The 26981-nt window shown below is 37.0% G+C and overlaps 1 protein-coding gene across 9 annotated transcripts in view; it reads left to right on the top strand.

Annotated features, from left to right (window-relative positions):
• VPS13B (vacuolar protein sorting 13 homolog B) overlaps positions 1-26981 on the top strand; it is a 489796-nt gene that overhangs the window by 22031 nt on the left and 440784 nt on the right. For 5 of the 9 annotated variants that reach the window (XM_072852127.1, XM_072852124.1, XM_072852125.1 and 2 more), the window contains exon 4: positions 23862-23985. In XM_072852127.1, the coding sequence (XP_072708228.1) occupies positions 23862-23985 (124 nt within the window). Of the gene's footprint in view, positions 1-20173; positions 20253-23861; positions 23986-26981 lie in introns of all 9 variants that reach the window. The other 4 variants (XM_072852126.1, XM_072852122.1, XM_072852129.1 and 1 more) reach the window with 3 other exon arrangements.

Genomic DNA, 26981 nt, shown 5'->3' with positions numbered 1-26981 from the left:
CTGGAAGTCCAGGGTCAGATTCTGATTCAGCTTTCCCTGGCGTAGGTCTGGAGTACCTCAGTTGATTTACTTTGGAGTAATTCCAGATTTGTCCCAATCCAGCTGACATCAAATCAGGACCCTACAATCCAGCTTTGTTTCATGTAGTCGGGTGAAGAGTTTGGATTGGTATGGTTTAACAGGGAACGAGGTGAGGTAATGCATTTAAAAATATTTCCTTGGAGAGGAAGTAGTTTTTCCTCGTTTGTTGATAGATTAAAGCATAGTTAAATTTGTTGGAATGTATTTTATCTCCTCATTATAGCAAAACCTACTATTTCAGAATGGGCATGATTACAGATTTTTGTAGTGGAAAAACCCTGTAATTTATCCACCTTTGGTAAAAGCATCTTAAAATTCCAAAAGACAAAATACTCTTAATTCTTTCAAGTACAAAGTGTACTCTGAAATTATAGGTTGTTCCTTTTGGAAAGAGTGGTATTTTCTCTGAAAGAGTGTGATTCAATTATAATTTATTAGATACAGTTATTGAACTTAAGCAGAAAAATTCCCGTTATTCACCTATTGCTTGTGACTTACCTTACAATACCTGCACTTAAAGAGCAGTTCCTGCTAAATAATTTTGATGCACAACTGATGTAGATTGTGTTTTATTTTGGACACTTATGGGCAATAATAAACTCTATCCCAGTGAGCTGTACTTTTTCCAAAAGAATGGGGAAGTGTTCTGGTTTAAATGTGCACTTTCTTTTCTAGTGCACATCTTTTCTAGGTTCATTATATGATGGGGGAGAGGCTACAAGCTTCCTAGATAAAATGGTCGTGGGGAGCAGGCTGCCTGCTCCAGTGCAGTCATCTGGTGTGCATCCGAGGTTCTTGGGAGAGGAGGCCAAAGGGAACAAGCCTCCTGAATTGTCCTGCTATACTGCATATGGGCTGTGGGCTATAGGTTGTTCATCCTAGATTTTTGCTTACAATCATGAAGAACATCAAGATTTTGCACTAAAACTTTAGCAAAATACTTAACAGCATGAGAAAAATCTGCTTAAGCCACAATGAACTCTCTAATTATTTTTACCAGCCTTCCACCTGGAGGGAGCATCTGGTAGACAGAATAGATCAGAGTCCTGAGTGCATATGCTAGTGGTTTCATTGTCATCAACAGACATTACATTTTTGTTGATTTATTTTGTGCAACAAATAAAACTTCATTTCCTGCTCTGTTAAGGATGTTCTACTTTGCTTGACTTGTACAAAAATGAACTATGGTTGTATCCATATAAAAGTTGAAAACAATTGGGTGGCATGGAGTTAATGGTGGACATCTTTTTTTATCTACTTGTGCGTATACAACAGTTCTTTTCGTCTGAAATCCTCTAGTTGTTGATGATGCTAAATCTTCTGCAGTTAACTATCCCTCCTCAGGACTGTTATCTAAGGGTTAAGATACTCTCATCTTTTCTTTGTTTATTACATATCTAAGACTATTCCACTCATAAATGTGGCTTATAAGCCTGTAGTTTATTACCCATATACTGATTGTTTAAGCACTTCTGTCCTCAGTAAAGTCAACCCAAGTGAACTGTGCATATAGTTGTTGGAAAAGCTGAGATTCACTTCTGTCAGTGTGTGTATAACCCAAATTAACTTGAAAAAAGAGCATGCTATAGCTGCTCAGTCATTTTACTTTTGGCATTTTTGATGAAAACAAAATTTCTGCAAAATTAGGTTTTCTTTCTAGTGAAATTCCAATGTTGTTTTTAGCCTTTCTTTCTCTTTTGTCTTGGAAAAAAAATAAAAATGAAACTAGATACTGAGTTTGGACAAACACAGAGCAGTATTTTCCTGCTTGTCAAAGCAGGACCCTCATGTTTTTGGGACTATTAGTATTGAGTTGTATCTAATTACACTGCTGCTCTGTTGTGTGTGACTTGTAGCTTGCATGTCTGGTTCTCCATTCTGGACTGTGTTCCTGGCTGTGTTTCCTCAGAAGCATTGCTGTTGTCTTTTTCACTGAAATGCCTAATAAGGTACACGAGTCCTGTGGCTACAGGGCAGCACCAGGGAGATGTTCTCTTGGAGGAAAGAATTGGACACATCCAAAGCTAGTGTGTCTCGAGGCCACGTTTCACTTCAGGTGGATGGTTTTTTTGTGTGTGAAAACAGCAGAATATTTGGATCAGACAAAGTTGTGTTGCTTTCAGGAATGTTGGAAAACTTTATTTGAAACAGAAATATGAAAATACAGTTTTTCATAAATCTGAAAGTAAACTTTGTTGCTTCCAATTAAATTATTTTTTTCTACCAGTTTTCATCTTGATCTAGTACTAAAAGCAAGTATCAAGGTAATGAGACCACAGGAGCCTGACTGCAGTGAATTGGCCAGTGTTTTAGCATCTGGAGGGGAACAGACTTGCTTCAGAATTGCTGTCTGAGTGTTCATCTTCCCTCCGGCTGTGCTGGACCTGGCTAGAGGTTGATGATTCTGGCCCGCAGATTCTTCGTTTGGGATGCAATTATATGATTCTGATTATTTGAGGGTAAACCGCAGCTAATTTGAAACTAAAGCTTTATGTTTTTATCCATTGTTAAACCAATCTGATCGTTATACTAATACCAAGATACTATCCACTCCTTGGCACCAATGGGACTGGTACAAGGCCTGTGTGCATTGCTTGCTCATGGAAGATGGATCCCAGCTCTTGAAGTTTTTTATGATCTGCTGACACTGGTATTTTGTGATTTCTGATTTAGTAGGCTTCTGAGCTCTCCTGAGCAGAGAGCAATCTTATGTGCTTCTTTGTCAGCTTTTGTGGAAAAGAACTGGGAGGCAGTTTGCCAGTCCCAGAACAAATGATAGGTAGTGCCACAAGGGAGAGAAAGCTGCGGGGATTGCTGCTAGCAGTTCAAAGGGATCCTTTGCTTGTGAGATACCATTGTAATAGAAACATGAAGGAAGTGTGGTCTGGTGGGACTGAGCTTTTTATGAATGGTGGTGCCCTTCCTGTTTAAACTTTGTCCTGTCCTGGTCTGCTTGAAGACAGTCAGAGCAGCACCATATGCATATGTGTTCCTTTCCCCCCACTCCCTTATGCCTCATCTCAAAATGATCTTAATTTTTAAGTTCTCTTTTTTTCTGTCTGTTCTAGTGTTTTTGACTTTTGCTCATTTTTTGATGCCTGACCTGTGAGTTTTGCCCATCTAAAATGTCTGGTGTATGACATCTTATATTTTATGAATATGTAATATTCTTCACCCGATTCAAAATCTTAAGTGATGGTACTTGCATCTTTAATGTGTAGCATGTTTGTATTTTATACTTTTGTTTTTTCATTTGAAGAAACACATTTCTTAGATCTATGCAAAAGGCTTACGCATAATAATCTTGTATAGGCAGAAGGCAAGGACATACTTAAGTGGAATGTTGTGCTATTTTCCGTGTTTATCCGTGCCTCTAGGGAGACATGTAGCGCTTTCTCAAGTGATTTCTAAAAGTAACCTTTTGAACACATTCAGGTTGTAATAGCATTTGTATGTGATGACTTTTTTTTCATCATTGAACACTGGTGCAATGAATTTGAATGTGGTATGATCCTATGATCTGTGCTGGCTTGATACAGCTTCTTGCACAAATCAAAACCTTTTTGGTATTTATTTCTATTCTTGAGTATAAATTAATGCGTTCTGTCACATTTACTCTTGTTATTGAATAAGAAATGGTTTTGTTCATGCAAGGTTATCCTCTTCTGTCTGCAATTTAGGAGACACAAGTGTTTTCCTAAATACACGTTCTGCATTTGCTCTGGTTTTGGTTCTCTGCAACGTGCGGCCTGTTCAAAGAGAAACAGGCTTAATCTGTATCCTGTTCTGCTTCTGAAAGGCACTATACACGTAGAAGCAAATACTGAACTATGGTGCTTCTTGCTTTCAAGTATATACTGATCAATTAGTAATGATTCTAAATGAACAGCAGATGAGTCTTGCATGGTGTGGGGATTTGTTTATTTGTGCCTGCACTACGGTTTCAAATCTTGTTTTAGAAATGGTAGGAGGAAATGGGGGGGACAGGGATGCTTACTGACATCCAGGTCAGCCCACGCATGTAAGAGTTTGGTAGGCTTGAACATTTTCAGAATGATTCTTAAGCCTTACTACCTGAGAGATCTCATACGTTTCAGCTTTCTACTCATCATTTACTTCGGATCACCACTTGCTGTCCTAGTTGCTACTCTGTAAGATGCTGTTCTCCACCTGAGCTATTTTCTGCTGCGTGCACTTAGGCTTTTGCCTTTGCAAACTTCCCTTCCTTGCTCCAACCACCTCTCTCACTTAACAAACCCATAGTGCTTCAATTGCTACTTCACTGTTAATATGAATATAGATTTATTGGAGCTATTGCATAGTTTATTTTGTATTAATTAAAGGAGTGCAAGACCTGAGTTTTGGAAAGGGTTCATGTTGTATTTTGAAGACGAGTAGTGTATAAGCATGCTCCCCAACAGAAAACCAGGCCTTAGAAGCTTGTCTTGCAGTCCTGTACCAGTTTCCATAATTATTTGTTTTATTCAGAATCCTGATCTAAACTAGGCTGAAAATTAGAATAGCAACTAATTGGATGACAAAGGTAGTTTTTATCAATGAAATGTTTACAGTATTTGGAAACATTTATTTCTTAAAGATTAATGAGTCTTAAAGATTAACAAGTACCTATCTGACAAAACCAGTTATATAGTACTGTCTTTTTTAAATTAAATTTATACAATTAACAAAAAATCAGATTTGGAATTCCATTAGAATAGCTCAATCCCTTTAATAGACTATTTGGATGAACCTCATAATTAAAAAAAATTGAACACCTGCACAATTTCTTGTGGGAGTTTCAAAGTATTTTCATTTGGCTTTGTAAGCAGAGATAGTGTACATAGAATTTTCTGATGTAGGTTTTTTTTCCTGACAGTAAAAATGCAAATAGTAGTAGTCTTTATCACACTTGTATTTATAAATAGAGCTGTCTATAAACTCTTGCTTGATAAAATTTTTAATGAAAACCAGTTTATTTTAGGAAAAATTGCCTTTTCATTACCCTCTTGGGAACGATACCATTGTCCTGTTTTTTCTATTTGTTGTTTTGGGAATTTTCATTTCTAAAAAAACTTATTCCATGAACTGTTTAAATATTTGGTGTTTCTTCCAAGGCTTCTCGTATATAAAACCACTTATATTTTCACTAGAATGTTAAATACTTATAAGACTGAAGTAAATTCATCACTGGAATATCATGCCTCTTATTATGATCCATTTTATTAATTGAGTCATTGCTTTTCCAATCTCTTAATTAAAATTACCCCTTTCATGGGAACATAGCTATATATTTCATTTAACATATTGGAGAACAGTGATACATAATATGCTTTTAAATTTATATTGTAATTTAAATCTGTAATGCAAACAGTTTTCTACACCATTATCTTTTTTTGCCATAGTGTAACACTTGGAGAAGAAATTTATTAGCAGTGATTTGTGATCTTTCTACCTTGTGATTTGGTAGAAAGAGGTTTCACAGTGTGGTTTTGGGTGTGTGGTTTTTTTCTTCTTTTTTTGTGTGAGGCTGCAGATGGTATGTTCCCACGTGTTGTGAGTTACATTATCTGCTCAGTAAATCAGTTCTTTTGCTCCTGTGTAACAGCAGCTGTGACAAACTTCTGGCAACATGCAAGTTGTTGAAAAAAGTCCGTAATAAAACTGATAAGTTTATTGAACTTCAAAACTAGTCTCTAGTTACGTGTACATATTCAGAGACAATACTCACTGGGCCTTGTCTCTATGCCATTGAAACTAGCTGCCTGTTGGTGTTCGTTGTGTAGATAGCTAATTTTCTTTTTGGCTTGGGCTAAGCACCGACTATGTAGGTTATGCGGAAGGCTTCTTGTTGCTACAGGGTGTAGTGTTTAAGGTGCTGCAGGAGATCAGCTTGGGGACAGCAGTGTTGCTGCTTCACTGCCCTTATGGTACCTGCTGAGAAGTCTGCAAAGGCCCCGACTCCTAAGGTCAGCCATCTCATCCATGGCCATCCACAGCCCTTCCCTCACCTTGTGTGTGGCCCAGCAGGTTCCTCAGTTGTCAAAACTCAGGTGTAGTCCAGTAGCTTTACCCAGTGTGTTTTACTGCTGCGATGTGTATTGCTCTTAATTAATGCAATTCTGAAACCAGTAGTTTGGTTGCCGAAAGATTAATTTGAAAATATTTAGCCATTTTATATTCCTACTTAGCAGTGGCATCCGCACAAAATACCATGCGAATAGCAGGTAGTCTCACGATTCTCTGGAGGGTATGGTTTGCTACAGCTAGTTTTACTGTACTCTTATTCAGTAAAATGTTTTACTGAATATCTCATAACAAGCTGCTATTATACAGTCATGGTGGTATTTTGTAATATACCTAAAATAATCCACCTGCATGGTTTTCAGCAAAAGGTTTAATGAATTGAGTCTTCACCCACTGCTGGCCGCCTCCTACCTCCCCACCCTGAGGTAAGAATGTCCCAAACTCTGCTTGAAAGGTAATACTGGGGCAAAGTAACTCTGAAACTCAGGCTCCTTCCACCTGAGAAACACAACTCCTTCCTCGGGGGCGGGGAGAAAAAACCCAACCTTGCTAGGTATGTAGAGTTAATAAACATGTCTTTCATTGCTTATCTGAACTGTTTGAACATAGTATCTTTATTCTAACTATATTGTCTTACATCCAGTTGTTCCTGATGTAAAACAAGACCATATATCTGAGGTGCATACTGGCAGGCAGTTTCTGAACATTGTGCCGTGGAATATTCAGATGGTTTAAAAGGCAGTCATCTAAACAACTGTACATTAGTATGGGGAAAAACCTGTTTCCAATAACTTTTATAGATCTTGCAGTATTTAATATAAATCTAGTAATATCTGTGTATGTAATTGTCTCTATATGATCAAAATCAATTATTGGACATACTTTTACAGTCAGATGCCAAATTAAAATTCACTGTCAAATGTGAGTGAGGTTTCTTTTTCCATTTAATAACGCTAGAACTAAGATTTACCACTCTGTTTGTAGTTTGACTTTAGTACGTTGTAGTTGATTGAAGTAGTGCTGTGCGATGCTTATAGGAATTTTCTCATGCTAGTTGGTTTGGCTGTTGTTCAGAGAGTCATTTTCATAAATTCTTCCAAACTATTTTGCTAAACTTACAGATCTTACATATAATAAGCCATTTAGTAAATTTTCGTCCCTTTAATATCTTGTAGAGAGACAATCGCGCATTTGAGTTTTACGTAGCAAAAGAGATATCTGTTATCTTTTGAGAAATCATGATATCGTGACTGGCCACGCTGTGACTCGCACTCTTTGGTGAAGGTTGTATTTCTTGTGTATTAAAGATGCTGTTTTTAAGGAGCGCTTCGTTTCTACCACTCTGCTTTCTTGTTCCCTTTGTCTTTTGTTATCTTTGTCATACTATCCCACCTCCATTTCTGATCGTCTACTAGTCTGTCCTTTTTGGCACTATTCAGTTGTCAATATTGCAGTAAGTAATTAATGAAGAAGCTTCCTACCATCCTGGATGAGTAGGCTTTTAAGACCAACAGGAGCTTTCTGATCATTTAATCTGATTTTCTTATAAGAAGGTGTCTATAAATTGAACTAATTTTCCCTGATCTTTAGGGCTACCATAAATAAGGAAGAAACCTTGGGCTAGCATGTGGCACCCAAAAAAATAGTTTGGTACCTGAAAGTTTTTCTTGGGTAAACTTATGAAGGATTTTTTAAACTTGATCAGGATGTTTGTGGGGCTAGCAGCCCTAGGAAATTGAATATCTCTGCCCTTGTTACTGCAAACTTGGAAGTACAAGAGAAAACTTCAGCTTGGTGATTTAATGATTCTCCCTGATATATATACCACCACAGGCCTGGTGCTCTGGCCTAATGGCACTTGCAGCAGGGGAACAACATGAAACTTGGGTGGAAGGCAGAAATAGAGTACTTTCTCCCTTTTCACTCCTGACATTAGGAAGAGGAGGAGGATTCATGTTCAGAACTTGTTACAGAGGTTGGAGCACTGTAATTTGACAATTTTAACAGTAGTAAACATACGAAAAGGCTCAACTGGACTAGTGGTCTGTGGCTGGCATATACTTTCTTTATGAGATATTTGGCAAAATGAGCTATGTCACCTTTTGGTTGCATGAATATGGGTGAATGGATGGACTTAAGCATTATGGAGTGTATTAAGCCAAGTGTAATTGCATAGGAGCGGTGAGGGAGAGAATAAAGGGGGTGGGGGACCAGAAAAGAATTGCCAAGTATGTTGGTGCTTCTTGAGTTCTCTGGGATGTGATGTGCACCATGTATCTCTGTGTATTTGTTTCCTCAGCACTGTGTGGAACATGCCCAATTTTTAGACTGGATAAGCAGCTCTTGGGTTTGGGGGGTGTGTGTGTTTGTTTTTGGTTTTTTTTTGTTTGGGTTTTTTAATTCAACTGAAAAGCCCCGCTACTTTTCAGCGCTTGCTCTTCCTTTCCTGCAGTTTTCTGTCCTTCATGACACTGAGGCAGTAGTCAGCAAAATTTCCTTTTGGAGCCCCTCAGTTTGTGGTGCTTTTGAAGACTTTTGAAGTTGAGGTTAGAGCTGGTTAAAATATTTTTGTGAGGATTTAATTTTGTTCAAAAAACTTACAACGTGCAGGTGTTCTGCATAAGAGAAATGTTCCCATCGTCTTTGGTCGTTTGCCCTTTGGGATAGAACCCAAAGCTACTGTGAAGAGTTACTCTATTTTGTTGCTTTCTGCAGCTATAAATCAGAATTGATAAGGAAAGAGTAAGAAGGTGCAATACCCTGAAAATTGGTCATTCCTAGCCTTTTTTATGTGTGATTCTTCAGCAGTGTTGAAGTGCTTTCCTGCTTTTAGGAATGTGTAAGTAATAAAAGTGGTCACCGTCCATAAATGTCTTGATGCAACCCATTGAAAATCAGTGCTGTGCATCTTATTTAAACATACCAATGAGAGGTAACAAATATGATTTCATCGGTGATTTACATTAATCTAAGCTCTCTGAAAATGAGAAGCTAATGTCTGTTGACTTATCTTTAGTGCCTAATTACAGTGCAAAGCTTTTATTCTAGAACAAATCTCAGTTGGCCCTATCATGTAGAAACAAGAGAAATGTGTTTAGTATTCTGTTATCTCACAACATGCCTGTTAGGTTTTGAGACATTAAGTTTTTGTTGTGTTTGGAGCTTAGGAAGTCCTCAGTCTGATATCAGAAAAATGTAATATTCCAAAGCCAAATACATGTAAGTATTTTTGTTGTGATTGACCTAAAATGATGTAGTGGTGAGGATGGTTTGCATTTTAAAAGAAAATCTTAAGCCTCTTCTTGGTTTTCTAAACCAAGCATATTCTTATGTAATAAATAAATAAATATGGTTTTCATTGTATATTTCTAGCACTGTTGTTTTATAGACTTCTTTAGTCTCTAAATCTCTATACATTTTAAAATCCTGATCAGACAGGGAAATGTTTCAACTTGAAGTGTAAACCTGAGTGGGGGGAAAAAACCAAACCAGGCGAAGATCTTTAATTTACAGGGATAGTTATGAATACTTATGGATGTTTGTTATGAAAGTAACAGACAAAAAATATTCTCTCTGACCTACAACATATACCACGTGCAAAGTTTTTGATTAAATGCAAGGACATTTTTCTAGTAAAATGTCACATTGTGAATACCACAGGTGAATATCACTTACTTGATACTTCTCACAGAAAATGTTTTCATACACTGTTTGGCAAAGCTGAGTACAGGAACACAGATTACTCATGGAAGATGTTGTGGTGTATTCAGGCCACCTATGTTTTTTCTCTTAAATTTATTTTGCAGACAGAATCTAGGGGAAAAACTGCATAGTATGAGTTTTGTCCATGCAGATATGTATGGCACCCTTTTGTTTGTGGGAGTAGTTGTAAAAATAATGTATTAACAGACAATGATACTGGATATCTGACACTTTAAGCAAAAATGTATATAGTATATGTATAGATAAATTCATATGTAAATACATATCAGTTTAGCTATAAGTATATCCACATATACTGTGTATATATTAATTATTTTTATATACTAAACTGATGGGCATTGCCAAAAGACCTTCATGAAGTAATCTTTCTTGGGAAGTAATTAAAGACTGTAATATAGTACACTTGCACATAGGAACAGAGGGTATGCGATGGGCAAGTAAATGTGCACACAATGTGATTATAATCCAGGCACAAAAGAAGAGCAGAGGTGGAAGCATCCTTGTTTTTTGAGATCTTGCATGTGACATGTTAATTTTCAGTTGGAAATGACATTTTAGTAAGCTGCATCTGTGTATCTAGAAGTATTCATAACTGAAATTTGTAGATAAGTTTGGTATTGACACTTGTGATGTAAAAAATTTATAAGGAGTTTAGATGATCACACTGTGACTAGTGCTATTTTTGTCATGTAGAATTTTTATGAAAATCGTAAAAGTATATATACAATTGATAACTTTCCAATATTCTGTATCATGATTTGGCATGAAGTTTTGGCTTCATAATATGCTCTTTGTTCTTAATCTATATTGTTATTCCTTTAGTTTTCAAAGAGCTACTAAAACCCACAGGTTATCTATCTCCAGTATTGCATCTCTTATTTTTTTTTTTAACCATTGCATTGAAACTGCATTCTAAGTTAATTTTTATATTGTGTTTTCTAGTTAAACTATATTTGTTCATCCTAATGCTTGTAGAGTATGGGATAGTTTAAAAAAAGACTGTGTGTGGATAGAAGGCGGCTGTTCATCACTTGGCACAAACGCTTACCTACATGTAAGCGTGCCTGTGTGCTTCCACAAAGGGAGCAGGATTAGGATGAAGTTCTAACTGCCAGATCACGTTTCTAAAAGCATATAGAAAGTAATAATGTAGGAAACACAGTTCAGTATATTTAAAGAGATGGATATTTAGATATCATTGTGTGACTATGTTAAGAGACTTGTATCAGCATGATGCACTGCCACAATCATGTCCTGTCATAACTTTCTTGATATGTAGTGTGTTGTCTATTTGAACTTTGTATTACAGCTTAGAAACTGATTTTGAGGCTCACATAGGTATAAAAGGACTATTTAAGCACTGTACACTTTAATATTCATTCAGTATGAAGTGGGGGTGTGTGGTTTTTTGCATCCTGGCTTCTTGACCAGAAAATTAGGAAATAATGATGTGCCAGCCCGTTAGCTATATGAAAGCTAGATGCATTTTTTTTTCTTATCAAGTATAAACCAAATACTTAATCTCTTTGTGCAATGCATCACAAGCATGTGTTCTCCCCCAACAGTAAATCTTGAGAAAGACAAGCTCTCAGAATCAGTTGACCATGCTTATTCAAGATTTCAGAAAAAAACATTGCTCAAACTGAGATGTTTTAGAGCTTTATGTTTCCAGAGCAGTTTAACAATATGTATGTATCAATACTTTATGTTGAACAAACGTAGTTTTTAAGATTTTACTTGTTTGTTTATTTTAATGGTATACAGGACTCACTCAGAAGTGATGGTTGCAACATCCAACTTCGTCAGCGCAAGTATGATATAGCTCAACCTAGTCTGTGAGATGTGGAGTAAATATTTGGCCCACAGGTTGCTTGAGGGGGAAGGAGGGGAAAGACAGTTGTGAGGAGACCTGCCTGGAAAGAATAAGTGAAGGGTGTCCGTGTATGGTGGATTTAGGAGTGGATGGACTATGGTCTGTGCCACAGGAGGGTGCTAAAGCATGAACCTCATCCCTGGGTGATTGCCATGGGTGGACAATCCTGGATTGTCTTAGTCCTTAAGTTATTGGTACTACCTAAATTTCAGATCAAGACGCTTTTTTGTAGAGTGAGGGATTTGCCTTCTGAATAATGGAATTATCTGTTGCAACTACTCTTCAGGACTGCAGATAAAAAGCATCAGTCCAAGGAAAGCTCTCTTTTCATTTAGTATGAATGCAGTTGCACTTAAATGAATTTGTAGTATTGTGGGTAGTATGCTTTAAGTCATTTTTTGAAGAAGCTAAAACTATCTACCATCGCAACAAATACTTCCCATGTAAAATGAGAAATGTTAGAGAAACCTGAATGAGTTGATGACTTAACGGTGTGTTACCTGTGATTACTCATGTCAAACTTAAATGTATAAAACAGATTTCTTAATGTAAATAGATAGATAAAAACCTGATGAATTATAGATTTAAGAGAATATTTTTGTGAGTTTAGCGTTAAATATATTCCTTGGCCCATGTTATTCAGTAGTTTTGTTACAGATAATGTTCCATTTGAAATTTGAAACAAGATACGTTATTTTCTTCTTCCATGCTAAATCCTCCCTGAGCTTTCTGCTTGGCATTATATGAGATTAGAGGATGTTTCCAGGCTTTTAACTTTCCCACATACATATTTTTTTCCCCTAAGTTCTTTTGAATCTTATTTCTCCATCCTGTTGTCCAATTTTTAATCTCTTTACTTTTGCTTCTGGCTGGAGTGCGCAGTTGAGCACCAAACGGTAACCGTCCCGTCCCCCCAGCCCCTTTCAGAATATTTGTATGTTTTGTTCCCTGGGGCACTCAACTTCATTTCTTGCTGACGCTCACTTTCCTCCCTCATTTTAAACCTGTACTCATTCTTTCATTGCAAATTAGACCAGGGATAAAAGAAAAATTTATATTCCATTCTAAATGATTGGCACAGATTTGGGAGAAGGGGTTTTGCTCTTAATTTCGTATATATATAAAAAAAATCTCTTCTGATTAGCTTGTACTAAGGAAATTATATTCATTTGAAGAATTTTGAATGTCAAAATTTGTGCAAGGAAGGAAGTGGCATGCACGTGGTGGTCACTAGAAAATGTTGGATCCTGATAGAAAGTCCTTACTGCCTGAGAGGAGGCACATTGTATTTTAAACTAACCAACGTGATAAAAATTTACACGTTATGTTATAATTACAGAGGTCTTTTGTAAAACTTTGCAACAGTTGTAATGTAGTGTTGACAGCTATACTTCTCTTAATATATAGCATTCTGGTGGTTTTGTGTGATAGATTGATGACTATTTTAGAAGATAAATTATTGTTTGTTTAGGTTTAAGGTAATGTTTCAAAAGCTTTCTTATTTAAAAAGCAGTGCATTATAAATAGCAATAAATTCCTTGAAATGGTATACACATCACAGACTGACAATTGCAAAAGAAATGACTGATTAAAAGTAAAAACTCCTTAATGTACATGTTTTGAATAAGTTGCACCTATGTACTTTTTTACATTTATTAACCAGGAAGTTTTTGCAACCATTCAGCCAGCTTTGTAGTTTAGTCCATTAGTTTTGTTAACGTTATTTAGATAAGGTGTAATTGATAAATTACATTTGGTGAAAATCTGTTCTTCTGCATAGCGGTATCTGAAGTTAACTTTAAAGCTTGTATCTTATTTTTATTCTTTTTCAAGTGAGTTGTTACAAATACAGTAGGGCTGTTAATTCAAAGTTTAAATACAAGCATTTTGATAAAATTATCATCTTGTTTTTATGGAAGTTTTGCTTGAGACAACTAAATAGCTGGAGATAACTGGAACCCTCTACTAACTTGGCTTCTGTGTTTAGAATCTGATCAGCTGAAAAGTTAGAAAACTATCTAAATTAGGACAAATGATGTTTTCAGCCAGGCATATGGAAGTCTCTAAAATTTAACATACAATTATACTCACCCAATAGATTTTAATTTCTTAAAGCTATTTGACTATCATTCATGCATAGCATTAATAATACAGTTACATAGTATTACATGTATGTGCATAGAATGCACAAATAGTATACTGTATGAGAATAATTATTGGAAATAAGTTAGGAAATGAAGTTTTGTTTTAACATAGCACTAAAAAGACATTAGTATTCTTTTTGTGAAGATTGTGCTTAGTTCTTAAAACGGGGAAGTATTTTTTACTAGTGTCATGTCAGTGTTCCAATCTCCTGCTGTAGATTGTATTGTATGCTGAGATCTTACTTTTTCTTTAATTAAATTCCCCACGCTTTTGAATTTGCAGAATGTGGTGAAGACTGTAGAGAGTTTCAGTATTACTGTGCCCATGGCTGAGAAATCTCACTTCTACTTGAGCCTCCCTGCACTGGCAAAAATATCCTGAAAAGTACCATTCCCAGCTGGGGAAGAATTCTCCTGGGGCATGTTCTGTGGAGAATGGCCACAAGCTCAAATTTGGCTTGGACCCATCTCAAACAGTAACTGAGGAAGAAAGGACTGCTAGGCTAAAATCTATGACCCCAACATGTTTCAGTTGTGTTGGGTTTTATGCCTGGTATCTTAAGGAAACCAGACGTGCATGAGGAAGAGAAGATTGCATCATCTTCTTTTGCACTGGTCCATTAAATTTTGAACCTATTGACTAGTTTCAAACAATTTTGATGGAAATTAGTCACTTAAAGGATAATAACCTATAAATTTATGAAAATCAGTGGCAGCTGGGGTGACCTTAATGGGTATACTCCTCCTTCTGACATTGGCATGTATAATCCATTGCCATTTCATTACCTCCTTTCCTCTCTTTCCACCCCCAGCAGGTGCCAGAAGCCAAAAACTGCCCAGATGATGCTCAGCAATGAAAAAGAGCTTGCATGGACAGCAAGTTCTCCAGGCAAAGCTTTGTGCCTCAGGCCTTCCTCTGTGATGTGTCCAAAGTTTGTCCTGATGTTAGAAATTGGAGAGCTGGGGATTACTCAATTTGCTGGGGCCCTGCTGTAGTTATGCTGCTCAATAGTGTTTGGAATTGGGAGAAAACTTGGTCTGGACAGTATTATACCTTCCTCTGAAGGAAGTGGGTAGCAAAGTTATGTTGTAATAAAAAATTACTCCTAAGTCCTTGGCAGGTGCTTGGTGGAGGGGATTCTTGCACATGGGGTCTGGCTTTCTAATAAACTGCAGTAGGAAATGTGTTAGGGGAAAGTACCCCCTAAAGAAAGTGTGAAATGGAGCTGCAACTACAACCCACTAGTACAGTGGGGGAAACAAGTACCCTTAATAATCTGCTACTACAAAGGAAAGTGACATCTTGGTGAAGAGTCTGGGGCCAGTTGAAATAGGGTTGGGGAGTAGTGCTAGCCCTCTAGCAGGTGGAACAGATTACAATAGGAAGTGACCTGTATGGGCCACGTTTTTGCTAATAGTTCCCAGATGTTGTGTAACAAATCAGTGATGTGATCGAGCCATGCTCCCAATGGTGTTTTGATCTTCCTACAGTGTTCAGGATAATGTACTTGATAAATGCTAGAGAAATAGTGCTCAGCTATAATTAATTAATATTTCAAGGGACCTGTAACAAGGATGAGAGTGTGTCCAGTCTTTGTTACCGTGTCTTCCAAAATAGCACACACAAAAAAAGTAAACTGGCTTAATACCATTACTGTACACAGAAGAAATGCAGTGATGTAAGAAAAAAATGTTTGTTGTGGTGCTGACCAGTTCAGTGGCTGGACCTGTCTGTGGGTGAGGTGGTCATGTAACAGCCCCTGAATTGTGCGTTAGGCTGGATGACAGCAGAACAGTCATACTGTTCTGGAGTTTCCATGTATGGAGATAAACTGTTTCAACTTGAAGTACATATTCTGTTTTGTTCAGACTTAATTTTCAAGAGAAAGGGTTTTTTTATTTTTTATAGATAAAAGTTCTTTTAACACTCTTAATTTTACTAGATTTGATTGTTTCTGAACACAAGTCAGAAAAGAGAATAAAAATGTACATCACTTCTCGTCTCTCCTCTTACCATGTTTGCAGTCTGTTCTCCTGAGTGTGTTTCCTATCACTCTTCCTCCCTGTCCTTCAGGGTAAACTGTTTCAGCCACTCTTCCTTCTTGTTTCCAGGCACAGAGAATGTGGGGCAGAAGGGCCCTTTTTAGCCCGTACCAATGATGCCCCACATCATCAGTTTTGCTGAAGGAGCTCACCTAGCACTAGTGTTTCTGCTACATCTGTCCTCCTGACTCCTTTCCTTTCAGACCACCCTGGTGTGAGAATTACTGAGTTAGAGTTCTGTGCACTGTGAGTTTTGTGGAACAAACATTTAGGAATTGCCCTTTTTTCATCCGTTCCATTCTTCCCTCTATAGTAATGCCAAATCTTGAGTGTAGCTGCCAGTTGCTACTGTAATATTTCTTACTGTTTGTTGTTTTCTTCTTTGTAGCTTTGAGAGCTCTAGTGATGGACCAGGACTCTACAGTGCTAGGTGTTAAACACAGAATAATGTTACAGAATTAAGATGCCCCCACCCATATCCCCCCAAACCAAAGCACTGGGCAAACTTCCTGTAACATGAGGAAGACTCAGATCTTTAAAAAGCTTATCCTAGCAGAAATTGCAGAAAAGCCATTTTGAGATGTTTATTTCTGTTAAAAAGCACTTATATCATGGTAGGTGGCCTCATAATTTTTTAAAAAACATAATAAATAGAAACTTTACTAGATGATCAGTTAACAGTTTATAATATAACTTCTTTCCAAAATAGAAAGAAGATATTTGTACAACTCACTTCCCTCAAAAAGACTTGCAAAGTAATTTTATTTGTCACTCTGTCTTGGGTGTTGAGAAATTGGGGTGTATTTCTGAGAAGCACTTAGTGACAATAGCCTGGTTTATTTATCTTTGGCTCTATGGCCTTATCACCATAGGCTTTCATACTCTGACAGCTCCCTTTCTTGTAAACACAGGAATGTTCCTCTCAAATATCTCAGATAATCGGCTAATCAAAACGGTAGCAACATCACAGGGAGATGTTATTGCCCAGAAATCAATGGGCAGACAGCACACATACTGCACTATCAGTGCAACAGGCTTCCTACAAGCTTCTTGGCTTTCAGTTGGGGCTGCTGTGGCAGCATTTTAGCCTGTCCACAGCTTCCACATGGATTTTTAACTCATACCTCTATTTCAGAGTACATTGTGCTACGCTAATATAGAATTAACAACACATGGCTTATGATAACAGACTGAGAGATGGATGTAACCTCCTGATCTAGTACAGGTATCTTAGTGTATCTTGCTGGTCACTGCTACTACTTGTTTTTCTGAATCTAATATCAGCTGAGATCGGATGCAGCAAGATGCAAATGCAGGCTAACACCTTGTTAAATTATTTCTTGATTGCTCCAGCTTGTCCATTATTCTTAACCAGGTTACCCTTGTTTATTCCCCACACTCATCAAGGTGCTTTGCCACTGCATCTCTGCCCCAAATTCCTTGGTATTTCTCCTTTGTAGTCTGGTACATAATTTAAATAGTTGATTTTTGACATGTTTCTGCATGAAATAGTACTGAAAAAAAAATGTAGGTAGAAAAATGAAGACCATCCATCATGCTCTCATCTGCCTTAGAGAAAGACAGAGCTTAATCTCTGAGTACTCACTCTGAGGTATGTGATTTGCCAGTTTGAAAGGATTTTAAATTGGGTTTTGTAACAGTGAAAGCAAATGGACTGTCTTGAATAGACTTTTGAAGGTACAACGAGTGTATATGTATAAGCTGTATATAATTTGCATATATAATACAGAACTCCTTAATTATTCTACAAAATAGTAACACAGGCTGATTTGGCTGAATCTTCAGTATGTTATACTCTCATAATTTTTAAATAGACATATAAGTATATCATTTTAAAGTTAGTGTGCATTAGACTATTAACTCACATCTTTCAAAAGGTTTACAGATGCCATGTTTAAGTCACTGATTTTGCTCTGTTTCAGTGTTGTTATGCTTATAGTTTGCTGTTCATTAGAAAAATAGTAAAATTAGTTTTCTGTTTCCGTATTTCAGCTTCTGTTTGTTGTTAACTCATAGTAAAATATTCTTTGCAGGATAATTGTGCAGTGAAATTATTGAGGCTGTATGAAAGTTGGTGACTCGTTTGTAAGTAATGCTTGATCTGTGCTAGTCAGCAGAAGTGTTGTTGCAAGGTTAGACAGAAGTGTAGTATGAATGAATTTGTCTATTTGTGTATGTATATAATGCATATTGACAATTATATAGCAGTGGGACATAATTAATATCTTTTTGAAAGCAAGACCTTGATAGTGCTTACCATTTTAATGAAACTTGTAGTGTATTTTTAAGATAATATTTTAAAAAACTTTTATTACTTTTTGTTTCATTTTTGCATGGAGAGGAATCATAGACCAATTCAGGATGATCTCTGGAGGTGATCTAGTCCAACTTCATGCCCAAAGCAAGTCCAGTTAGAGCAGGTTGTTCCAGGGCTTTGCCAGCCAAGTGCTGAATAGCTCCAAGGATTGAGACTCCATCAGCTTCTCTGGGCAGCCTGTTCCAATACTCGATTACCCTCCTGGTGAAAAAGCTTTTGCCCTGCTTGGAATTGCCTGTGTTTCAGATTTGTCAAAGGTGTACTGTGAGAGGATGAGTGGCAATGGACAGAGAGTCTGGCTCCCTATTCTCTGTTCCCTCCCAGTAGGTAGCTGTAGACAGCAGAAGGATCTCCCTTCTCTAGGCTGAACAACCCCAGTGGTCTCAGTCTCCCCTGAGGGAGAGCTTATGTGCTTCAGCCCCCTAGCCACCATGGTAGCCCTCCATTGGACTTGGTTCTGGTATGTCCATGTCCTTCTTGTACTGGAGAGCCCTCGACTGGGTGCAGTATTCCACATAACGTCTCACAAGGGCCAAAGAGAGGGGAAGAATCATGCCCCTGGCTTCACCCCTGCTAATTACAGCCCAGTACACAATTGTCCCTCTTTGCAGCAAGTGCACACTGCTGATTCACGTTCAGCTTGCTGTCCACTGGGACCCTTGGATTCTTTTCTGCAAAGCTGCTTTCTAGCAATTTGGCTCTTAATCTGTACGGTTACACAGAGTACCTCCATCCCAGGTGCAGGACTTAGCATTTCTGTCTGGACTTCACGGAGTTCCTGACAACCCATTTCTTCAGCCTCTCAAGGTCCCTGTCAATAGCAGCCCTGCCCACCACTGTGTCGGCTCCTCCCCCTAGGTTGGTAGCATCCACAGCCTTGCTGAGGGTTCACTCTACCCCATCTTCTAGGTCTTTAATACAGATATTAAACACCATGGGCTTGGTACTGATCGCTGAAGGATGCCACAAGTAACCAGCCACCAGCTGGACTTTATGCCTCTGATCACAACCCTTTGAGCCCAATGGTCCAGCCACTTTTTCACCGAACTTATCTCCCACTATCCAGTTGATATCTCACCAATTTGGGAATAAGGTCTGTGCAGGAGACTGTGTCAAAGGCCTTGCTAGAATGAATATATTCTGAATATTACTTTTAGCCTTGCCACAGGCAGCTAACTACTCAGCCATATAAGCACGGTTCACTAGTGGGAAATGAGTTCCTCTCTTGCAGTTTTTGCATCTTGCAATTTAAGATATGCTTTACAGAAATAGAAATATGTATCTCTTACTGACTTGTAAAGGATATTGAGCTCACTGTTTTAAAAATGACAAAGGATCAGAAAAAGCAAAATTCTGTAGAGGAAGAGAGAAAATGGTGATAGAGAACTCTCTGCAAGTTAGGATCGGTTTGGGTTTTAAAATTTTAATTCATAATGGCCATTGTTTTTACACATTTTCCTGGGTGTGGTTTTTTTCTTTTCAAAGAACTCAGTTTTCTTTATCTTTAACTTGATTTGATGAAAGAAGAGGGACAATATTTGCATAAATAGCTAAGTGATCCCCAAGAGAAAACTTTTTTTCCCATTAAGCATGCTTATGAGGCATTTTGGAGGTCTTGCACATTAAATAGGATTTATATATTTTTTAAAATGATAAAGTATCTTTTTAAAGAGAAAAAGAACTATGTATTAAGTTTGGAAAACAGAATAATGAACAAAGATAATAAACTCCACTTATTAGGAAAGATCATAATAAACCTCATCTAGTATGTGTTCAGGTGCTGCCGATTGCAGTTTGCTTTAAACCTTGCAATAACTATGTTATGTTGCAGTAGAAAATTGACTGAGGAACGTGCATGTAAATTTAATAGCTTAGGTGTCTTTAGCATGTTACTTATGACCTGCATAGTTTTGGATGTAACCATAGTGCTCTCTAAAAATATTTCAGCTGAGTACCTGGTCCGACACATTTGCCAAAAGGGAAAAAGGAGCCTGGTTGTGCAAACTTCTATTTGTCCTGATCCAAGGTACATTTGTATAACAACTCCCATAAGCAGGACCTCATGTTAAATTTTTTAAAGTTTTCTAGGCTTTACTTATGATACAAGCTAGTGGGAGAAGATATTTTTGTAAATGGGTGTTATTTTCTTTAAAAATCATCTCTCTAGATACATCATGAGTATTTTTACTTTTCTGCTGTTGTCACTGTTGTTTGGAATCACTCTCGTTAATGCTAAAATGAAGGGGCATTTATCAAATCTCGTACTATAACTATAGTTATTAGCACTTTTAGAATGTAACTCCCTTCCTACCCCCAGTGTAATTTTGACTTTAACTTTAAAATGTTTGTCATCTGGTGTGAGGTGGATTTATGGGAGCGCAGTAGTTTTAGTGCCTTTTGGCTGGGTGTTTCTGATGACATCACTGTGATCTAGACACAGTGTGTGACTCTAGTTGGTTCCAGTGTTAAATAGTTTAATAATTATGCTAGTTTTGGCAGTTCGCTTGGAACTTTTTTCCCATCTCTTTAATGAACATGTTTTACTTCGGGGCTTATGAGATAGCCACATGTTTGAGAAATTAATAGTGTGCTCTTAAAGTTAACATTGAGCAGAAGTGTGCAGATACAGAAAGCTTTTGGATATACACCTACGTAGGAATGTAGTTCCTATAAGGTCACGGCCACTGTTATCATCTTCTGGTAATTAAAGAATACAACATTTGCTTTATAAAGTATCAGTAGCTGTGAAAAATGGTGTGTGTTCATGCTCAAAAAAACCCTGTGCAGCTCTAAAACCTTTTTAATAATTGTTTAATGTAAGGAAGTGAATGGATGTTATCCCAGATTTAAAAAAAATTTTTCAAATGTTTGGTCAGGTTGAATTCTTCTTAAACATAGGTATACTCTGTTAATTCATGTGGATTAAGTCACATAGGTATATTTCTGAGATCAATTTTTGTATGTTGCATTTTGTCACCATCTTGGAACATGTATGTTTTTGTTTTGATTACTTTTAGGTCCAACTTGCTCTGAATCATTGCAACCATCTTCCATCACAACAGACTTGTAGCTCAGGGAAATATAAAAAGCTTATTGTATTGCATTTATTTATAGGTTAAGATTTGAGACTTTCTTTCAAAATTAACACAACCTAAAGGTTCTCTGCCCCTTTCCTTTAAAACAAACACTCCCCCCCCCCCCCCCCAACCCAGTGTCCTAACTCTCTGAAAGTGGTAAAAGCTTAAGCCACTCTTATTTCATCTTTAAGTGTTAGTAATACTCTAGGCGATTAAAACATTGCATAGATTTTGCATGAAGCTATGAGAAGATTCATCAAACGTGGTCGTGTCAGTATGCAGATAGAAAAGTTAGACTTGAATGTAGCCAGGTTTGATACAGTTAACACTTCAAAACCAGAATGCCTTCCCCGGCCCCCCCTTTCTTTTTCTCATAGCCTACATAAATATTAAAAGGCAAGCATAATGTGATCCTATCAGATCAAATCATTCAATAGTTGCACTACAGCATTCTGTACAATCCATAAGTGAGCTCAGGAAAGAAGGAAATGTGCTAATTGAGCTGTTTGGTCACTGACATCTCGGGTTTTTTTGCAAGTGCAAAACATAAATAACAGTATGGTGACTCATCTGAAAAAATATTTTCATGCTACATATGAACTAGTTTCCAAGGAAGAGGGTATAGTTAAAAGTTACTTCAAAAATTTTAGCTTAAAAGTCTATCATCTAATTTTTCTTGGTAAGCTGGAGTTGTGAAGGAGAGGTGAGCTTTTCTGGTTACAAAATATACACGTTGCTGAAGAGCCTTCTGTCACCCCACTTTTAAAGATAAAGCAAGAGCGTCAAGCTGTCATTATTGCTTAGGTATGCCATGAAGAGAGTGGTGGCTTTCTAATGAAATTGCACCGTAGTTAGAAGTTCTGAGAGAGTCTCTTCAGGAGACTCGCATTCCTTGATGAAAAGAGTCAGAAAGTTGTTGGAGATAAGAAAGCAAACAAATGTCCCCCAGAGTTGATGCTAAACACCCATTTCATTTTTTTCATGCATTGGAATGGGAAGGTTGTGTATGACTGAAATGGCCAAGTAACCATAAATGAAAAAACAACAAACAGTTCGTTTCAGTACTGTGTTAATGACTGGAGCATCTCAAATCCTTTATGGTAACTCATCCTTCTTTTAGAAGCTATCTTCTACCCTTCTAATACATGAATGGGTCTGTCTTCTGCAGTTTCTCCAAGTTGTAAGTTCAGCCTTCTTTTTTGTTGTTTTTTGTTTCTTGTTTTCCTTTCAGGCTAAGACTATATTGCTCATCTTTTTTTCTTAGTGAAATGGTATTTCCACTTTTTCAGAGAATTTCCCTCTGTGTTCTGTTTTTCTAAATATGGAGTGGAAGGAAAGAAACTATGTCTTCAATTGTTTTTGAAGTTGTAGACTTCTATTTCAAAATGTATTGTTATGTGTAACTTATTTTTTTTTATTTTTCATGCAAAAAACATTAAGAAGCAAGTAATATGAAGATTTCATTTTGTAACTTCTCTGAGATTATTAAAAATGCCAGGCAGAATGCAGGGAAACACATGATCTATCCTTTACAAAAACCCAGCACAGTTTGAGCTGTTTGCTTTTTGGTGGTTAGAGGACTTAAGAATATTATAGCTTCACACTGCAGTACTTGACATTTGTTCCCCAAACCTTTCTTTTTGTGAACATGTTGTATGATCCTAGTAGTGCCATGACCTAGAGAGCATTTTGCTCTTTTTCTGCAACAGACTACATCTATTGAAGAGATAGTTTCGCTTGGGTCAAAAGTTGTAAGAATTTGCTTCCTCTCTAAGCTGCTCTTCTAACACACTTACAAGAATATTTGCATTACTTTTCTTGGCTTTATTGCACTTGAGCTGTGTAGTTAACCTGTCATTCTGGAATGTAATGGGAATACTAGTGGGGTATTTAAAACCGTAAATTCAGCTAATTAAGATTTTCTTGTGTCTGCGAATTTCATCTTGTAAGGCTTATATTCTCTCATTATGAGCCATGTTTCCTGCTTCTGAAATCCTTAAGGTGAATAAGCTGTATAGAAGCTCAAGATGAGCAGGTGCCCTCAGTTCATTTATCTTTTCTGGAGCCATGTTTTACTATTTTAGAAGTCTGCAAAAATATTTTGCTTTGTGAATCAGCTTTAGTTAGCTGTATTAGGAAGGACATGACTGACATCTTGGAACTGTCTGAGGTGGTTTCATGAGTTGGCATGTAAGCTCATAAAATTCAGTAGTTTCTCCTATTTGTTTTGGTAGTCTGCAGGGCTCTGTCTCTGAAGGAATGTTTCAGCAGAAATGCAGCTAGATGAAGTGTGAATTTAATTCACACTTGAAATTAATAATTAAATGACTGAGGTTTGGTTTTTTTTTAAATAAAAGTTAGTGAAAGCATTAACTGCAAATAATTTTATATGTTGTCCCGCTAGTTTTGTAATATTTTCTGTAGTTAGACACATGTACAGGATTGAATGGATGGAAAAACAGTAACAGAAGTTTAATATACCAAATCTTTACCAACTCGTTCTCCCCACATTTATTTTCTTTTTGTTTGGTTGACTCAGTTGCTTTCTTTTCCTCTAGCAGGAAGACCATGAAAGTTGTGGTTCCAGTTCAACAAACCGCAGTACCACAGAAAGCATGAAATCAGCAGTAAAACCACGACGAGTTCAGCAATCTGCTTCTCCTGACCCTGATTTACCTCCAGGTAATCCATAATTTAAGAAGCTGGATTGTATTTGAGTGATAGAAAATACCTAAATTTCATTCAGGTGGCCACAATGTCTAAATTAGACTATTATATCTCTGTCCACCTACAAATCACGTAAAGGTCAGTGAAATACTTGAATATTATAAAATAGCATCAAATTACAATAGAACATAGTTAATCCTTGTATCTTTTCCTTCTGTTTTGTTGAATTCTTAAATTGATAGAACTCATAGTGCAAGATAGATTAGCATGACAAACGTAATGTAGGGGTAGTGTGTTAGCTTTTATCCTCTGCTGCTCTGGTTCTTCTATTTCAGATCACTCTGTTTTCTACAGCTCATTAACTGCTTAGTGATTCACATTAAGTTGTTTTCTTGTATGTTTTCAGCCATTTTGTTTTCAGATTCTCATAATATTTTTAAAGATAAGGTTTTCTCTTTGAGAGTAATAATTCCTGAATTATTTATTTTTATGAGAGTAATAATTCCTCAATTCTTATTGAGTCCTGTATCTACTGGTAGAGATGTTCACCACTTTTTTTTTTTTTTTTAATTTCCTGACATGGAATTCAGCTCAGTTGAACTTGGAGATATTTATGTGATATAAAAATGCCTAAGGAACTATATATCTGTTTACTATTACCTCTGAGTTTGCACAGAAATTTGGAGTATGAGGCGTTGTTTTATGCAGAAAAATGAAATTGGAGAGTACTGGAATGAATTGCAATTTGTCTTCTTGGGGCATGTAACTTTAGATGGGTTAAAGACATGACAGTTTTGTGTTAGGCTTTTTTCTGTCTTCTGTTAACAGAAATTTTATACTTGCCTTGAATCAAGAAAGAACATTGAAATTTAGTGTGTGGAATATTATGTACTACAGAGTATCATCTTGCTTTGGAATTGGTACTTGAGCCAGATCTGGAGGCTCTCTTAAAGCTCTGAGATCCAGTAAACTCCGGTGGCTTGGAATTGCAGGAGACTCTGCATCCACCGTGTCCTACCATGGACAGCGCTTCAGCTCTGGCAGTTCCTTGGCGTTTGGTTCTTTGGGTCTCACCTGTGAACAACAGAAGTCAAAGGCTTGCTAAAGAATTGGATGATTATATCGCCTTCAGTTACAGTTTTAGAATTTTGGTTCCTCAAGTTTGTTTCTGTCAGTGTTATCTGTGGACCTCCTGGAAAGGTGTCGTCTTAGTGAAAGGCTGGAGGTCTGCTTATTGTAATGTTGACATCTTATGAAGTTAAAACATTCTAAAAGATGTATTTCCACAGATCCAGATGCAACATGTGCATTGAAAATTGGTTTGTGTGTCATCTTTTATGAATATATTGTGGTTCTTAGTGATTAGTGTGCTCATACAAATTGCACATATTGTATTTGCAGTACTGTAGCAAATTATCAGATCTGGTGCCTTCTTACATTACTATTTGATAGATTCTGTAGATGTACTTTGTGCTTCTCTGAAACTGTAGGGCACTATCACCTCCTTCACTTGTCATCACATTCCTTCTTCAACTGCGTAGAGTATGTTGGTAGTGAAGTCTAATGATTCAGAGAGCACTAGTGAAATCTTACCTTATTGAATGGACGGTAAGTTACTTTCCATGTGGTGAAGTTCTGTAAATACAGTTGGTTTTGGTTTTTGGTGCATAAATAACACTAATATAGAGGTCCCATATGGTAAACAGCCTCCACGAGGAGTAGAGGCCTCCTTATAGGAAGATTTTATTCTCTGTGGTGTAGGATATGGCTTTGCTAAGCTTCAATTTGCACATCCTGGATTTTAGTAAGATGTTGAGTCATCTGCTTGGGTTTGTTTTAGTCTTTGGAGGACATAGGTATCATACTACTGTTGTAATTTGTTGAAAGATTTATTTGACCTGTAGCTCTGCTGTGTTCTCAGAGATGGAGCTAGGCAGAGCTTAGCTAAAAATGTAGCTGTGGTAACAATAGAGTACTGCTAAACTTAAGATGTTTAGGTGTGACCAGTCTGATGATATCAATTCTGTTGAATCAATAGACCACTCTGTGGACTATAGCGCTACAATATTTTGGAGGGTTGGATCTGAAACTGCATTCGTAGCTCTTACTGCACAGTGCAGCCTGCTGGGTTCTGGAGAATTTGGAAAAAGCATACATGTGGATTTTATGTTGCACCTCAGGAGAGAACTTACTCCTACAGGTTTTCTAGTATTTTTAGTCACTTCAGCGTAGAATACCTGAATTGTAGTGGCAAAGGTGGTCATAGTGTTATATTTAAAAATTACAGGACTAAGAAGCAACCCCCACCTGTTTTCTCCCACTTGTATTTAAAACGCCCCCCCCCCCTTTTTTTAACTGTATTATATATGATCTTGCTGATGTTTTCATTACTTTGTTTTGAATAGTAAGATTTACAATTTAAATTCATTTTCTTAAAAGACTGATCCTCACTCATGAGAATCTGATTCTAGTGTATTTAAAGCTAAACTTAATTAGAAAGCTCGTACCTACATGGTACTTTTAACAATATACTGCACCACTAGTTTGGAAATGTCTTCACAGAAGTGTGAAACATTTTTTTATCAAATGTGACCCCTGTTTCATTTGGAAGATAGAATTCTGCTCCCTCTTTTTATGCATTCAGGCAAAAAGACACACAGATGAAAGTGGTGTTGCTCTTTTCTTGAATACTGCTGGAAACTATCAGTAGAACTCACTTTTTTTTTTTCTGGATTTGTAATGTTTTTGTTGTTCACAAGCAGGAAAATGTAAATTAGATTGAATTTGAAAGACCCTTGAAAGCAAAATATTGAAAAAACTTCGGACCTGTGGAGGGACAGCTTCACTTTGTTCAATGAAATTAGTAGCTTGCTTTAAAATCATAATTAAATTACTGGTTCTGATTTTATAGTTGCTAGTTATATAGTCTGCAAAATATTTCTATGCTGAACTTAAGAAAAGCAACTAAATGCTTTGTACCAGCTTCTATTTATATACAGGTCAGTTTACAC

The sequence above is a fragment of the Ciconia boyciana genome, chromosome 2, assembly GCF_034638445.1.
Source record: "Ciconia boyciana chromosome 2, ASM3463844v1, whole genome shotgun sequence".
Taxonomy (NCBI): domain Eukaryota; kingdom Metazoa; phylum Chordata; class Aves; order Ciconiiformes; family Ciconiidae; genus Ciconia; species Ciconia boyciana.
The sequence above is the reverse complement of the archived record's forward strand: the minus strand, read 5'-3'. Positions and strand labels throughout refer to the sequence as shown.